General features: G+C 48.2%; 1 protein-coding gene across 1 annotated transcript in view; it reads right to left on the bottom strand.

Moving 5' to 3' along the window:
* Nucleotides 1-16,645, bottom strand: part of CD247 (CD247 molecule) — a 68,358-nt gene extending 51,713 nt beyond the window's left edge. Inside the window, exon 1 of the mRNA XM_044266122.1 lies at nt 16,588-16,645. Coding sequence (XP_044122057.1) covers nt 16,588-16,645 — 58 coding nt within the window. The remainder of the gene's footprint in view (nt 1-16,587) is intronic.
* Between the last annotated feature and the right edge of the window lie 903 nt (nt 16,646-17,548).

Here is a 17,548-nt window from a genome sequence, read left to right as displayed (position 1 = left end):
CTTAAAGGCCAAAATGAATTTTGGCTAGATTGGATTGTCCCTCATAGCCTAACCCATTACTGAGTGATTACAAACAAAAATTATTTCTTCAGTCACTGGGTCTCCACCAGGGGCAGATTTTGCCTGGGGGGTATTGGCAATGTCTGAAGACATTTTGGGTTGTCACAACTTGGAGGTGCTACGGGGATCTAGTGTGTAGAGGTCCGGGATTCTGCTAAATATCCTACCATGCACAGGACAGCCCCCCACAGCAAAGATCCATCTGACTCCAAATGTCATGGCACAGCAGCTGAGAAACCCTGTTGCAGACACTTAATTCAAAGGGATACGATGCAACTGGAGCTTAATTCGATATCAGGAAGAGCAGCTATTTTATTCCTGGGCATTTGTTGTATTCGCTGTGGCAAAGGGTGTCCATATCCTGTTCGGCTAGTCAGTGGGCATTGTGTGTTTTTCCCAGTTTGTCTTACTCAAGAGTGGTCCAAGGAATTTACTTAGTGTTTCTTTGATTTTTAAAACCAAGAGTGGAAAATTTAACCTCTGGGAGGAAAAGAAACAGAAAATGAAAAATATGTGTAATAATGGAAGATCGTGTACAAATTTTAGTAGTGTGAGTTCTCCTCTATAAGGTTACTTGGCCTCCTGCACACCACCCCTCTGGGCCACAGGTATGTGCAACTTGTAGGAGGAGATCTTGGGTTTGGATCCAGAGGAATAGATTTCACATTCCTAATCTACCAACAACTGATCTTGAACAAATCACCTTCTTTAAGCTTTAGCTTCTCCACCAGTAGGAGGGGGCTCTGCCTGCAGATCCTAGCGAGCTGTGGATTCCTCACAAAGTAATTTAATAAAAGCACTTGGCAAAACTACAAAGTATGATCTCATTGTTTGCATGAGTTGATCACGCACACACAGAAAACTTCTCTTCATGGGCGTGTGCATTCTCTGTATCCTATTTTCTCACGGGATTGCTGGCTGTGTTAGTTTCTCTTGGGCGATTCTCCTATTTCTTATGCCACACTGGAGAGATACTCTCTATAGCATGAAATGAAGCACTGAACTCAACTTATCTTAATCATGTCCCAAAGGACATTACTGCATCTGAGAAGACAGTACCTCCCATTACAAGAAGGCTAGGATCATCAGGCAGACAATATTTATGATACAGCTTTTTGGTTTCCAAGTGACGGAGTCTTGACATCCCTCTATGCTTTATTGGTCCTACAGCAGTTCTCCCTACTTTGAGCCAAATTCTCACTGCTCTTTAATTCTTGTCTGTTTCTGTCTTTCCTTAACTGACAGGATGCTGGATTTTCACTTTCAAAATCAACACAATTTCAAAGGTTATAAAAAAGTTTAGAAGAGCCCATGCCACCCTTTCCGTACAACTCGAGCTGCTGCTGTGAATTAGAGAAGTGTCCTGTACATGTGTCACTAATGAACTTCCCTCTGATGATCTCAAAGCCCTTGTAGTGATTCTGACACACATGGTTTCTCATAACTGCTCCCTTTTCTTGCCTGTAAAGTCCTGTGATGCAGAGGAGAATTATTTTGAGAACAAATGAGCTATCATTTGTGATGGGCTATGAGTTCCTGAGAATAGAAACTCCTATGACTAAACTCTCCATGAACAGAGCAAATCAGAGAAGAAGAACAGACATCTTTATTGCTCGGGCCGGCCGAATCACTCCGGGTTTTCCCTTTCCCGTCAGTGAGTGGGCATTGGCCTTGAGGACGGGCGCCATTTTTGTTTGAAGCTTGGCACCTGTGCTAGCTGCTCCCTGACGTTGGCCCCCCTCTCCAGCTGTGTGGGTGCCTGCGGAGGCCACCACTGGTGTCTCCCTGGTGCTAGGGGAGGAGCACATGCAGAGGCGGGCAGACACTTCCTGATGGGGTCTCTTCTCAAACCCAGAGGTGGAAACTGGGGCATAAGTAGTAGTGAAGGTAGGCTTGGACCCAAGCATTCAACTTCTGATCATTGCTCTTAACCAGGGGTTGGCAAAGCATGGCCCGTGGCCAGATCTGAGCGGCTGCATGTTTTGTAAATAGTTTTACTGGAACATCACCATGCTTGTTGGTTTATAGATGGTCCCTGGGCCCTCTTGGGCTACACCAGTTGTGTGCTACACAACTACCAGTGGAGTAGTTGTGATAAAGACCATATGGCCTATAGAGCCTAAAATGTTTACTACCCGGTCCTTTGGAGAAAAAGTTTGCTAACCACTGCCTAACCACTGGGTTTCATCTGAGAAAGCCCCATGGCAAATACTTAAGGCATATAGGGAACACAAAGAAATAAATATCAGAATTCCTGCTTCACAAACCTTTCCATTGGCAAAGCAAAGCATAACTACACGAGAAGTTAATTAGTAATACAAGAGTCAGATGATGACATAAGTCAGCAATCAAGGATAGCACAGTGCGATGATCTTATGAGCTGGCTTTCTGGTATACCCACGCTACAGTCCTGGGCGCCAAGCCCAGCCCTTTTCATGCATTACTGGGTTTGTTCCTCACAAAACCCCTGTGAGGTAAATATTAGAATACCCACATCACACAGGTGACGAGTGCCGAATCCAGAGAGCCTTTATTTGTCCCCAAGACATACTGCTAGAAAGTACTGAAGGCAGAGTTTGAAACCAGCAATGAGGCATTAGAACGCAGGCTCCTCACCCCCCGTGGAGTGGACAGACAGTGAGTGCCTCAGAGGCTGAGGAAGGACGGCTTGACTGCGGGCTGCGGTGGGCTGCAAGGGTGGGTCTAAGCAGCACCAAGGGGTGGGGGAGAAGAGTCCGAGAGACCGTCCGCCCCACCCCCATGAAGGAAGACCATGCGACACGCTGTAATGAAATGAGAAACGGTTGCTAACGAAACGAGAAAAGGAACCATGAGAGTGTATTATTTTCCTCATGAATATCCTTTTACCACATCTTCTTGTACCTTCCCTGACTCCTAATTCTCACCCCTGACCCCCTCTTTCTCTCACACGTGCTCACATGCGCGCGCGCACACACACACACACACACACACACACAGAGCAGAGAAAATCGAGGTCATCCCCAGTCCCGACCTATACACCTGTGTTGTCAACAAACAGGTCTCACTAGAATGAAAACTTTTTCTTAACTGGAACACATTCACGTACCCTCTCCTTGTAAGTCAGGGCTGGGCCTTCACCCAGTTTCTCAAATGCTCATCGACTGAAGAAAGCTACAGAGAGAAATGACCAATTCCTAGGGATTCTTCCCAGAGCTTTGAATCATTTCTTGACTCAGAACAAAACTAGGACCACCCGGCCTCCCAGCCGAGGCCCCCCAGCAGCTGTGACCTGGAAACGCAACTGTGTGTTCTCCCCTCCCCACCCGAGGAGACCACGCAGAAGGCGGGAGGGGCCTGCCACGGCTGCTGCCAAGTCCCCTGCTCGTTGAGACCCCGGCGACGGCAGAGCTGACCGTCAGAGCTGGGGCAGGGAAGAGGCGGCTGGGGAGCCGGTAGGACTATCTAAAATGCAGACCAAGCCCCAGTGCTCGAATTACCATTCGGACTCATTTCAAGATTGCAGAATGTGCTGGCGATGTTTTTCTAAAGGGCAACCCCGGTGCTCCCGAGATGGGAGGCACCCTCCCTTCTGACATACTTATTCCATTTTCCGGAGGTAGGGAGGGGACAGCGCTGGCTCAGCAGCCCCGTAATCTGCATCTGCAGCACCCATTGCAGCAGGGGCGTGAGAGCCACCTTGCTTGGAAATGAATGTTTATGTCTTAAGCTGGGAGGGTCCTTGCTAATTTCAGGATGCGGATGGCAAAGACCCCTGTGCCTTTCTTGGATGTTCACATGACTCTCCTCTCCCCACTGAGCCCGTCATGGTGAATGGCAATCAGTGTTCAAAGCAAGTAAATTGAGCCATCATGGAAAGCACTTGGGAGACGCCCCCAGTCTCTCTGCCCCAGGACTCACCCCGAAGGTGCGGAGTGAGGGTCCCAGGATTGCAGTGGGAGGCCACTGGGAGCACTCCCTGGTGTTTGCTGGTTTCCTTGGGTGGGGACATGGTGTTCTGTCCACCAGATCTGTCCTTTTCAACTCCCTTCTCCATGTGGCAAACCAACCCCAGCACCCCCGCCCCTGCCCCCGCTGAAGTTCATGAGACATGTGGGGCTTTACCCCCACCCAGAAGCGACATGGTTCGTGGCGGGTCGCAGGCTGCCTGGGGTCAAAGCACAGCTCTGGTATGTGCTAGCCGCACGCCGCTGCCTCAGGTCCCCCTGCAAAATGAGGACGGTGGTAAAGTGCCACAAGATCAGATGACCTAATATATGTGAACGACACGCGAAGGGAGTTCCTCTCCAGGAGGGTCAGCTGTCCCTGCCGCTTGTGTCACTTCACTAAACCAGTCTGACCCATCCAGCAGCCCCTGGAATGTGAGAGTGTGCAATTTCTCCGAGCACAGCAGCCGGGAGTTCCCTCGCGGGGATCAGACATTCAAGGCCCAAATACATCCAGGATGAACCGAGGCACGGCTGTGCTCTGAATTTTCTATCACTGATGTTTCGGACGATGAAATATATTGTTAAAATATACTCTCTTCACTAATAGGAAAATGACTTGAATTTCTTTCGCTTGCTTTAACCTTCTCTCCCCAACTAGATGCACCTAACAGATGTTCCACGACTATTAGTGGCGGGTTTGGTGGCTGGAATCTTCCATCAGTGGGTCACTGTCTTTGTGGTCACCACGGTCCTGGACAATGTCAGCAGAGAAGAAGCCAATGGTCATCCAGACGAAGGCATTTACCTTTCCCTCCTGAAGGGGGTACAAGGCAGGAGAGTGGGGATTCCAGGGGAAAAGACATCACAGAAAACCCTGGAAGGGAAATCCTTCTCAGTCCTAGGACTCAGTCCTGCGCACGCTAAGGAGGTGAACAACCAAAAGGAGAATCTGGGCATGTCTCTCTTTAAGAAGATGAAGCATGGATTCTATGAAAATTCAATAAGTGAAAATTTAACAAGTAAAAATAGCTAAATTAGAAAATAAATCCTGAGGTGCCTGGGTGGCCTCCTCGGTTAAGCGTCTGCCTTCGGCTCAGGTCATGATCCTGGGGTCCTGGGATCAAGCCCTGTGTTGGGCTCCCTGCTCAGCGGGGAGGCTGCTTCCCCCTCCCCTCCCCATCACCCCCACTCGTTCTCTCTCTGTTTTTCAAATAAATAAATAAAATCTTAAAAAAAATAAAAGTAGGGGTGCCTGAGTGGCTCAGTAGGTTAAGCCTCTGCTTTCGGCTCGGGTCATGATCTCAGGGTCCTGGGATCAAGTCCCCGCATTGGGCTCTCTGTTCAGCATGGAGCCTGCTTCCCCCTCTCTCTGCCTGCCTCTCTGCCTACTTGTGATATCTCTCTCTCTCTCTCTGTTAAATAAATAAAATCTTAAAAAAAAATAAAAGTAATAAAAACAAATGAAAAAATAGAAAATAAATCTTTACATTACTTAACAATTCAACAACACTCGCCCAAGTATATTTTCAGCTCATGGAGGTGACCTGTTTGCCACCACCAGGGCCTCACGGGCAGGCTGAGCTAATAGCATCCAGCCTCCTGAGCTCTCTGTGGTTGTTATTCCAACACGCTGTGCCTATTCCCAGGCACCTAAGACCCAAGTGACCAGCTCAGGAAGCACCATTTACTTACAGCTGGGCAACCTGCCCGGCAACCTGCTGGCCCAGAGGCATGAGAGCCAGAGCAAGAATCCAGAAGTCTTTGGTTCAAGGACTGACTCTGCCACTTGCTTGCTATGTGACATTCAGCTGGTTTACTGGTTTCTTGGGCAAGCATTTCCTCCCTGGTAAAATCTGGAAGTGGAACTTGAAGATATCTATGCTCCCCAGCTCAGATATCCTGTGATTCGACCACATCAGTCCAGCCCCACTTTGATCATAGACAATCTTCTCAGAGAGGCTCCACGTCCTCTTCCTGTCACTGCAGGTAAAACTCAGTGGCAGCAGCCCGACTCCCACCCCGACCTAATCATGATGTGACCACGAGCCCCTTCTGATAAGACAGTAATTCCACAAAGTGAGAGCTGCATTCTTGGCGACTTTGCAAAATTGATTTCTCATGGGAATAAGTGTAATTAATAAATAATAAGTGCACATTATTTTTAATAGTGCACATAAATTGAAGCGTTAATTTTTTTGTATTGCATTATTTTGAATTTGCACAGTTCAAAATCCCATTACATGTAACCTGTGCATTCCCTCTGATTTTTTAAACCTTCAAGAGAGGGATTGGAGGTGGTAGGAGAGATAGGTGATGGCACAAGGTCAGACTCGTTGGGGAAAGACCAGGGGTTTGAAGGAACCTTGCTATAGAAGCATCCAAGACCAAGGAGATGCCCTAGAGAGGACCTAGGTCCTCCCTTGGGTGATCACTCTGTACTGACTTTGAGATGATTAGCCAATTTGGAAGTTAGATTTCTTTTTCTTCTTCTTCTTCTTTTTAAATTGAAATCACTCCCGGCTTGAATGCTGCCAAAAAATGTTCAACCCCCAAATTAAAAATGTCTAAATAGTCAAATCCTCTCTTCATCCTTTGGCACAAAGGAGCCATTTTGTGTTCTTCAAAATGGCTGACAGGAATTTTCTGAGGAAGCTACGGTCTGAAAACAAACCAGGGATTAGATCAGCTTCAGGTCTGAGACATTGTGTTTGCAGCCACAGCTAGAAGCTAACGGATGTGTTTTTCCCAAACCAATGAAATCAAGAAATAGCCATGAAGATTTAAAAAAAAAACAACAACTGTTCTCTAAATCTTCCCTTCCACATCCTCCCTGCTGGTCCCCTTTAGATTGTAGGAGTTTGTGATTATAACTTTATTCACAACCCATTTCTCGTTTTCAAGTAGCTCCCTTTCCAAGATGAGATCGCAAAGCTTTGAAAATTGGAGGCACTCCTCCCCTCACCCCAAAGAGCCATCCTTGTCGAGGTGCTCTGTCGAAGCGGAAGGAATTTGCTTTATGGCAGCTTCCCTTGTGGAATTATGTATGGGGACATTTAACAATACAGCATTTGCAATGGGCAGGTGAGAGCTGGCCAAGTTTTTGAAGGGGATTTCACAGACCAGGTCAGCAGGGAGATGGACCGGCGAGCTGCAGCGGATACAATTATCTGACTTTCTGAGCTGTTCTTTTGAAGTCTCTCCACTTAATAGAAAGAAAAAGAATAATCCTCTTTGCCAACCTTTTGTAGCTCAATCTTTATTGTTCCCAGTAAAATCCAAAGAAAATGGACAAGATTCATTTTGTCCAGAAAGCATTTGTGTATTTTATATAGGTCTGAGCTTTGAAGCATTGATAGTTAAGTGAGAGAAAAGACAAAGATTTCCCTCTAATCTGAGGAAATCAAAGGGGGAATTTCTGAAGCTCTCTGGCCTAACTCAAAACAGTCCTGGGTGGCATCTCCAGATATACACTCCCTTTGCTACTGAACTCAGCATGGAAATTAGCACAGGCTCACAGAACGATAAAAATTAGGCCAGACCATAAAGAAGCAAGTCTGTCGGCAAATTAAGACTTTTTCATAAAACCTGAGAACGTGACCTATGGGACCAGGAAAGCTTTCTTTTCCTTATAGGCTCCCAATCACTCAACATCCTTCTCCAAGATACTGGCCTGGTCAACAGGGCACTTGGCCAACCATCTGTAGGACTTTTTGACTCGGGGTGCATGAGAGGTGCTCGGTTAATATTCACTCACCGATACGGCCAGTAGCTGACCAGACGATTTGAATGAGTGGATATTAGCAATAACTATCAGTCTGGCAATACCAACCCTTGATGGCCAAAGTAGGTCACCAGAAACCACCTTATTGGGTTGCTTGCCTTTCTATTCTCAGGGCAGAAATAAAGAAAACCATCACATGCATTTTGACTATTTTCATCAGAACTCATAAGATGGCCGCTGTGGAAAGAGTTGGTGAGAATTTGGGGAGCTCGCAACATTTTCTGCTGATGGGTAAGTGTTCCTGAAACTACTTGTGTGCTGGGCTTCCACTATGAGAAAGGCTCACCATAGGGAACTATTCGTGCTGGGTTTTTAATTCCGAGTTCTAAGAACAACAACTTTTCCACCTTCTTTTTTCACCTCAGTGCAGATGACAATGTCAACGGTGGGCCCAGGTGAGCCACACGTATCTGGGCTTGATTGTACGGAGGAAGACAGGATTTCTATAGGTGGCCATGAGGTAGAGTCAGCATTCTCAGTAGAGAGAGCTGGAAGAAAGGTAGAATGAAGGAAACGAAAAAAGACAGCAGGTACTTGGGAGATGGGGGAAGTTGGGGGCCAAGAGATTCTGCATCTCTAGGGAGACCACCTCCACCTCTCGAGGATCCTAGACCTTCTAGTTTGCACAGAAGTTTTCTTGTCTCCCTTCTGCACAGAGTCCCTAGAATGTGACATCTCAGCCCTACTGTTCACCTCCCCAGATTGCCAGCTGTGAGTTCAACCAACGTTTGTCCTTCCTTCTTCAGAGCTGTCCTGCTGCCGCCTATCACCTCTTAAAGACACAGGCCATACATACAAAACTACTCACTGTTGTGCACAAAGACACGTATCTGCAGACGTGAGACCTGCCCATCAGCATATGCACGCACTAGGCAGAGCAGTGCAGGGACACTGGGTGCGCGCGCGCGCACACACACACACACACACTGGAACACAACAGAACACACGCACAGCACAGCATCTCACACCAGCACACGCACAGCACTCAGGCACAGACCCCCGCACCCCCACCAGGGCACTTGGGTAGACACACACAGGCACGGATGTTTGCCAGCACCCTCCCTGAGCCACCACCTAGAGGACCCGGCTTGGAGACTGGCTTCCCCATGGTGGATTCCCTTGGCTCAGCTGCCTTCTCCCTGGGGCAGGTTGCTCTGGCCATGCTGCCTCCTGTGGCAACAGGCTACCATCCCCACCCGTACCCCAGGTTGTTTTGTCTGTTCCTTCCCCTATAACACCTCTTCTCTCCAAGTCCCATCGTCCTGCTCAGCCCACAGGAGGAAAGGGCAGTTCTAATGCAGGGCCGTCATTCACATTATGTCTTAGAACCAGTACAGTATTGCAGGGAGGGGACCTGGGGAAACACAGAAGCACACAGCTGAGCCTCTAGTATTTACAGTACTCTAGTATTTACAGTAACAGCGAGAAGGAGGAATTTGTCGTCTCCTAAACGGTGGTTGCAGCTTACATTCTGGGCTGTGCTCCCCAACCCCGAGGTTTGCAAAGGAAACGCACGCTTAGCCCAGTGCCCTATACATGTTCTGCAGAATCTCCCGAGTGCTCCTCTCCCCGGCCCTCCTCCCAGGCAACTTTGGGAAGGCAACAGATAGCCACATATTTGGTTCTTTAATGCTTCACTTTTGTGCCCTGCCTTGGATTTCTTATCTTGGTTTGTTTTGTGCTAGTCAACAGCAAAAGGGTTTGCCCTCCCTGAGCTCAGATCAAGCAAGTGGACTCAAGGGGACAATCTGGCAAAAATAATTGAAAACTGATTACAGACATTTGTCATTTAGAGACCATCCTCCCACTCCTTGAGGGTCTTGTAAAAACAAAAAAAAACCCCAAACAACAACAACAACACAAATCTCAGCTCAGTCTTTGTGTAACGGTGCAATGTTGCTTTAGAAAACCACACATACAAAGCCTTACATTCTTACCAAGCAGATCAATTACAGTCTGTGACTTAGAATCAAAACCTCTTAATATCATTTACTTTAATTTTGCTTTACGATTTCATTTTCACATACAGGGAGGGCTGTGGTGGAGACAGGGCGCACATGGAAACGGCTTGATTGCACACGGATGGGCATCCCTCCCAAGACAAGCTCCCAGATAGATGTATTTATTAAGAGTAAAACAGATATGGGACACCTGAGTGGCTCAGTCATTAAGGGTCTGCCTTCAGCTCAGGTCATGATCCCAGGGTCCTGGTTTGAGCAACGCATCACATTGGGCTCTCTGCTCAGTGGGAAGCCTGCTTCTCCCTCTCCCAGTTCCCCTGCTTGTGTTCCCTCTCTCACTGTCTTTCTCTGTGCCAAATAAATAAACAAAATCTTTAAAAAAAAAAAAAGAGTAAAAACAGATAAGATGGATTTTTCCCAGATTTGTGAGAAATGTGAGTTCAGAATTACAGTAGCATTCCAGAGAAAAACACAATTTCATATTAACAACCAAACATTTCATACTCAGCAGAAAAACTTATATTACGTGAGGATATTCAGCATCAAAATAACTATTTCTTCAAAAATTGAGAGGGAAATAGGAATGAGTACTGACTAAAGGTAATACCTTCAGAAGTCTGCCTCAGAGCTCGGTCCCTGGGCGTATGCCGTTGCAAACTGACGAGCAAGGACCTGGGCTGCACAGAACATTTGAGAACGCATACCCTGAACAAGGGATCAGAGAGACAATGTTTGGGCCTGGTTCTGCTCTTAGGCAAGTCTTCAGACTTCTAATCATAATTTTGTTTATTTGTGAAAAGAGAGTCCTCCTCCTTTATCTGCCACCTGCCGTAGATTGTGATGAGAACCAAGTGAGGAAGGCACTTTGCGAATATAAGGGTCTGACTGCATTAAGTGACCGGCAGTCTGGCCCGGGCGGGCAAGGATCCTGCCTGTCCTTGTTCAAATGTTTTCTATTTATTTTTTTCCCCTTGAGCCTGAAAATTGGTTGCTGAGTAGCACACATCATAACAAGTAAGAAGAGGGGACAGTGGACGCTCCTAAGGTTTCCCCCTCTGCAAATTTGGCTGCTTTAGACAGCAATCTGCTTTCTTTTTGAGTCTGTCCTTACCAACAAAGTCCTTGGGGGGCCCCGATAAATCTGCAGTCAATGCACAAGCATAAGGAACATGCCAGAAAATGTTGGACTTCGGCCTTGGATTTTTTACAACAGAGGCTCCCGCTGGAGAGTTAAAAATATGTGATAAGGTGGAAGCCCAGATTTTAAAAAAAGCATTTGGAGCTGCAGGGAATCATGAAGTTTAGTTTCCTAATTCCGTGAGCCAATACCAGGAGGGTGGGAGGCTGATCAGTAAGTGTTCTTAAGAATTTTGTAATTTCAGGGCACCTGGGTGGCTCAGTTGGTTAAGCGGCTGCCTTTAGCTCAGGTCATGATCCTAGGGTCCTGGGTTTGAGCCCCACATCAGGCTCCTTGCTTGGCAGGGAGCCTGCTTTTCCCTCTGCCTACTCTGCCTGCTGTTCCTCCTGCTTGCACTTTCTCTCTCTCTCTCTCTCTCTCTCTGTTAAATAAATAAATAAAATCTAAAAACAAAACAAAACAAAACAAAACCAACCAAAAAACTTTGTAATTTCAAGAATACATGCAGTTCATTTTGTAGGTGAAAGAGGTGTTCAACTCTCTCCTTTCTTGTCTCACGGATGAGAAGCCAAAGCCCAGACAGCGCTCTCTGCTCAAGTTTGCACAGCAATTTAGCAACAAAGAAAAAGAAAAGTGTTACTACCAGTGTTTCCAGCTATTGCATTGGGAAAATGGCATTCTTTCTCTTTTGCAAGTTGGGAGACTCAGGCCCCCAGGATATCCGCTACTGCTTTTCAAGCACCTTCTGTGTGCGGTTCTGAGTGACATTTCTGCTCCCCATGCCCGCAGGAGGCAGACATCACCACCGCCATCTTGCAGAGGAAGAACGGGCTCTGAGGGCTGGCAGCTCCCCTCAGTGAAAGGCTGAGAAGGAACCACCGCTTGAATCCAGATCTTTCTACCTCCACGGCCCTCTCTTTCCTTCCTCATGTTAGAGCTCTAGAGAAGACCTACAGAAGAACTGCAGATGATCAGAGTTGGGAAAAAATTCTCTTTGCTCCATGATTGTTTTCAACAGAAGCCTCGAGTATCCTGTGAAATGTTCTTTTACGTTAACTAGTTATTTTCCTTGTCAGAACGTAGCCCAAGGACGGAATTCAAAAGAAATTTTAAGAGCTATGAAAGTCAAGATTTTCTTGCAGGATTAGCTACAATAACAAAAATTAGAAACAGCCCAAGTGTCCAAAACAATAAAGAAGTAGGAAAATATGATGCATAAAATGGAAATTTTACTAAGGAAATTTACATAGTAATTAAAAACAATCATGCAGGATAAGCAAAAAAAAAGTGTTCATGATGGATTGCTAACAGAAAACAGTGCACAGAAATGCTTTTATGATGGTAACTACATAAAGATATGTATACACTTATAAGAAATATTGGAACAGCACACAAAGAAGTAAAAATGAAAAGTTACTAGGCTAGCTTATAAGATTATGGATTTAAACAATGTGTAACTTCCACAAATGGGTTTATGATATTTTTATTAAAATACCTCAAATTAAGAGAGGGGGAAAACGGCGATAGCTACTTGGAACTTTTAGTTAGTAACCTAGACCAAATCACACTACACTGGTTAGGCAACCTGCTTGTTTCTTCTTTCCATATTTTGAGGCAATTGGATCCTGTGATTTTTGCCATAATCCACAAAATTATTTTTCTGCTGGTACCTCTCCTTAATTAGTTTTCTTAAAGTTTATTGGTCAACATTCCCCAACATTTGATAGCCTTGTTTATTTTCTGCATTTCCCCTAGGGTTTAAACCAAGTCAGAAAAATAAATGTTTTTCTTTGCTTATCGATTTATTTTCTGAGGTAAAATATTATTTGAATCATATGAAATTATCTTGTTCATAGGTCCAAAACAAATATTGGAAATTTTATATAAAAAATTTTAATAACAGCAGGTTTTTATCTTAAACCATCCTTGCAATGCATTTTGAATCATTTTGTTCACTGCCCTGTCTCCTCCACGAACTTAATGTTTTGTTTATTCGGTTTAGATTTAAATGCTAAGTTCTCTAGAAGAAACGTCCAAATAATGCCACTCCAGTATATTTCCCAGCCAATAAACCATTAAAATTAATTTAATGGAAACATCTAGATTCCTTTCATTCATTCACTTTTGAATTTATTCAACGAATATTCATTGTGTGTGGACTCGGCTCCCGGCAGGGTGCTAGGCTCTGGACACCTCGCTGAGCAAGACTGAGGACTCCCTTCCCTAAGGGAACACACTGGTTTTTCAGGCCGGGAGGAATGGCTAAGTAAAGCAGTGACTAAACAATTCATTTCAACTAAAGTGTCAAGTGACTGGTGTGATTATTTTTTTAACCAAACTGACTGAATGTTTGCTCAAATTGATTAAATCTGCCATCAGCTCAGCGTGAATAAGAGCTAACGTTGGCCCAAGCAGAGAAGAAATCTGTGTCGAATGATCCCTGCTGTTTATTCAATCCATTAGCTGGCATAGGTAGAAGGAGAAGAAAGATTTGGACCTCTCTAATGCAAAACATTTCCCGAGTCAGTGCCTTACCCCTTCTAAATAAAACACAAGACATGAAGCCTGGGGACTCCGGAAAGTAAAAGCGAACATCCAGTAAAAGTTAAGTCTAATTTTTTAAAGACAAAGGCAAACAGAAAGAGAATTTTAAATACATACAGTGGGGGTCGTTCCGAAGCAAGAGCTTTCCAGGACGGGGGCCCCTTTCACACAGCTGTGGCTGTGGTCTGTGAGCCAGCAAGTGTGGGGAATGCGCAGGGAGAAAACGGAAGTAGCGCGTCTGGATGAGAAGAGCCAGGTGACTGGATGTTGTGAAAATACCACCAAGGCAAACCCTGTCCTGCATCACTTAGAAGCTCCCCTCATACCCAGGTCGGAGCACTTGAGCAACGATCTGGCATTCGAGAAGTTTGCATTTAACTATCCCGTCCCTGGGCAAGCACACTAAGCTTCCAGCCTCAAACCCGGGTGGCCATCGCGACCAGCGACGACCTGGAGGATTTTGTCTCACATTCCCTCCCCCGCCATTTATACTGCATATTTTGGAGCATGTTCTTACTTCAGGGGAACACCCCCAACAGAACAAACTGTCTTTGAAAATAAATATGGCGGTTCTAATGCTCGTCCTGTGACCTGTCGAAGCTCGGATGCTTGTTCACGATTGGGCCCACCGCTCAGCTAGAGCCCCACAATGTTCCTGTGCTAGAATGGGTAAGCTCAGAACTCGAAGGAGGGATGAGCTGGATTTCGACAGATGGAGAGAATGCCCAGTGCTGTTTACAAAACAGTTGAGAGCAAATTAAGAATTCTAACCATGGGTTTCCATTTCCTGTTGCTAGATATCGAGAACAAGAAAACAAACCATGATGTAATAATGGTAATAATTAATACCATTTCCATGTTTTGGCTGTCTGCTATGGATCAAGCACATTACATTCATTTCCCATCTTTACAACTTCACAAGGACAGTCATCCTTACTTTAGAGGGGAAAAATTAAGACCCAGAGAAGTCAAGCAACTTCTTAGGGTTGCACAGCTAGGAAAGCTGTGGCACGGGGATTCCATCTGTGATTGACCTACTTTTGCTACCACGTCCAGCTGCCTCCCTAGAAGCAGAGCATGGGAGTCTGCAGTCCCCAAGATGCTGTGTCACAGCTGCATGTCCTTGCTTCACACGACAATGGCCACATAGACCATGGAGTGCGTTCTGGGCCACTGTGGGGTAGGGAGTTACAGAACTGAGTAGCTGACGGCACTGCAGGCAAATTAGGCCTGTGCCGTTAAGCACACCACCTTTGTCGCTTCCAGCCGCAGACCCCGGGCACCGTCCTGGCAGACTCTCACCCAGGGACACCTCCTCATGTAGACAGAGTAGGTCATTATTTGCTTTGCTCCTCATGATCTGGACATTTCCATAAAGGGCAAGTGGAAAAATCTGAGTAAAAAGTGGATTAAAAAGAAGGGGGGTGGTTTAGGGATGGGTGACTTAATTGAGCAAGAACAGAGAGAAGACCTCAACTCAGATTCTGTCAGCAGCCTTTCCGCCAAGTGAAGTCGCAAAGGCAACACGGCGCCGTTTGCAGCCCTCGTGGTTAAAGACCCAAATCTCCCCTCTCCCCAGCGCATCTGGGCGAGACACTTGGAAGAACTTTCGTCTAGGAGAAGCTGAAATGTCCATCTCCGCCCCAGCAAAGCAAGGGGCATGGAAAGATGAACAATCAGTCGATCCAGCTTCCCCCTCCTGGGCGCCGTTTGTGGAGATGGGCAAGGTCCCCAGCCAGTCTGCTGGGTGGGGTTTTGTTTGCTACTCTTGGCAGCCACCACGACCCAAGCAGCTTTTCTTTTTCTCCTCTAACCCTACTTGGCTGCGCCCTTGGCCCCAAGGCCAACACAAACGGACCGGTGAGGAAACCCTTCTTGGCAGAAATCTCTCCGTGGCCTGAAGCCCAGGGTCTGAGGCTGTTGCCGTCCACTGTTCCCTGGAACTCGCTGAGCTCCCGGGCTGTCGTGGTCGTCTTGTCCCCTGCACACAGGATGGGCTGCCTCGGGCTTGCTGAGAGCCCTCACCCCACAGCGCCGTGTGACTCATACCCAGCAGAGGCTTTTCTGAGAAGAAAGCTGCGATCTTACAGAAATCCCCACGATCGCTTAGTCCTCAGAACCCCGGAGGCACCAAGCTGAGGCTGGGCCACGTTCCCCGTCAGGAGCAGAAGCGCCGGCGGCCTCTCCAGCCCTCCCACCGCGGTGGCCAAACGCGCTCCCGTGAGGTGGAGGAAGGTCGCTCGTGGTGACCACCCTCCCCGTTCCTCCAGATCCAGATCCAGGTGCTCCCGTTTCTTAGAAAAGTGCCGTGGCCCAACCCCGCGAGACAGTCCGTTTTGTTAATTCTTTTCACATGTTCTGCTCATTACCTGGCCTAGGACACACGCCGGGAGTGCAAGGGTTCTAGAAAAGCCAGGCTCCCACGAGCGCAAACACGGCGAGGGTTGTTGGTAGTCACCGTGGCGGCTTACCAGGTCACGTCCTCTCGTCTGTCCCTACATTCTGTCAGCACCTCTAGCTTTCTGGCCTCGGACGGAGGGAGAGCCGCTTGCAGTGAGGGGCGGTGGGTGAGTCACGAAGCCCGCGATGGGTGTGTCACTGGGCCGCCCTTGGCCCCGGACGTGGGGGCAGCCATGACAGAGCTGCGTCGGGACATGCGCCCCGAGGAAGACCCCTTCCCGCCTTGGCGGACCGCGCTGCTCAGGCCCTGCCCATCCGGCGCGCTGACCCCGGCTGACCCCCGCGAGGAGCTTGTGTTGGAAAGGGAGGAAGGAAAGCGGCGGAGTGGCGGAGCCGGCAAGGAGCTACAAGGAGGGGCCGAGACGAGCCAGGTGGCCCGGCCGACGGGCCTTCGGACATGCTCGCTCTCCTTCGCTGCGCACGGGGCCTGCCCCAGTCGCCGTCCTTCCCCGTGGGCTTTCCTCTCTCCTTTATTACTGGAAATACCTGTCCCCGGGGCGGGTGTGTTCAAGCCGCTGGCGCTGAACCGGTGCCCCGCTCGGCTGCGAGGAGCCGATGCCGGTCCCGCCGGATCCTCCCGGCTCGGCCGCCCCCGATGTGGGGAGAACAGGATCCCGAAGACGCTGCAGCTCCTCCCTCGCCCTCCGCTGCGTCCCCCCAACACACACCCGCACAGTTTCCAGACGCCCCTTGCCATCGATAGGTCGGCCTTACCTGTACCCGGGAGCTGTGCCTGCAGCCAGACCAGGGAGGCCAGCACCTTCCACGCCATCTCGTCCTCGCCCCAGGACGGTGCCCGGACGCCGAGGCTGTGGCAGCCGTGGCCGGGACGCGAGAGCGGAGGAGCCCGCTGGCTTTGTTCTGCCGCTGCCTCCTCAGGAAGTGGAGGACTATGGCGCTCTGAGAAGCTCACACCTGCCAGCGGGGCCAAGACGCTCACACTCCCCCTTTCGGTTCACAGGCAGGAAGCTCTGGAGGTTTGAGGGTTTGGGGCGGGTGTGGGTCTGAAATTTTTGCCTTTTCTCTCACTTAACGATTGTTTTACTCTCCTTTTTTGGTCGAACTTTTGTCAAATGTTTATCCAATTCCTGCCTTGGTTGGTGAAGTCAGTCCCAAGGCCAATAGGAGCTCACATTGCCTGTGAGGACATTTGCCATTGTCCTAGGCTTCCATATTTTCTGGAGGCTGGTAAGAGGGCAGAGCCCCGGATCCTGAGCCAGGATAAACACAGAGACAGAACCCTGGGCTCTGGTGCCCATCCCTGCTGCCTACCCGCTGTGTGGCCTGGACAAAGTCACCGAGCGTCTCCGGGCCTCTGCGTCCTTCCCTGTGAAGCAAATTGCTGGGGGTAGATCTAAAGTTGCAGATCAAAACTTGGCCTGGATTTGAACCACACAGTTTTCCAAATGCTTTTTTTTATTGGTTCAAACACACTGTGGTAGGGTACGCTGGGCCCTTACTACATGAGGAGGCCTCGGAAAACTGCAAGAAAGACTCGGATCTCAGAGCCCGTTCATGCTCCGTTGGTACTTGACCGACAGCTTGCCCGGGGACAGCGGTGAGTGCAGAGAAACAGGACAGAAGAGGAAAGGAGGAGGTGACCATTCAGGAGGCAGCCTCCTTGCCTTTCTCATGAAAGCCTTGGGCCACTGTCATTTTGGAAGGGGGGGGGGCA

This window comes from Neovison vison, chromosome 10 (assembly GCF_020171115.1).
Source record: "Neovison vison isolate M4711 chromosome 10, ASM_NN_V1, whole genome shotgun sequence".
In the NCBI taxonomy this organism is placed as follows: Eukaryota; Metazoa; Chordata; class Mammalia; order Carnivora; family Mustelidae; genus Neogale; species Neogale vison.
This window is presented reverse-complemented; position numbering and strand designations above follow the sequence as displayed.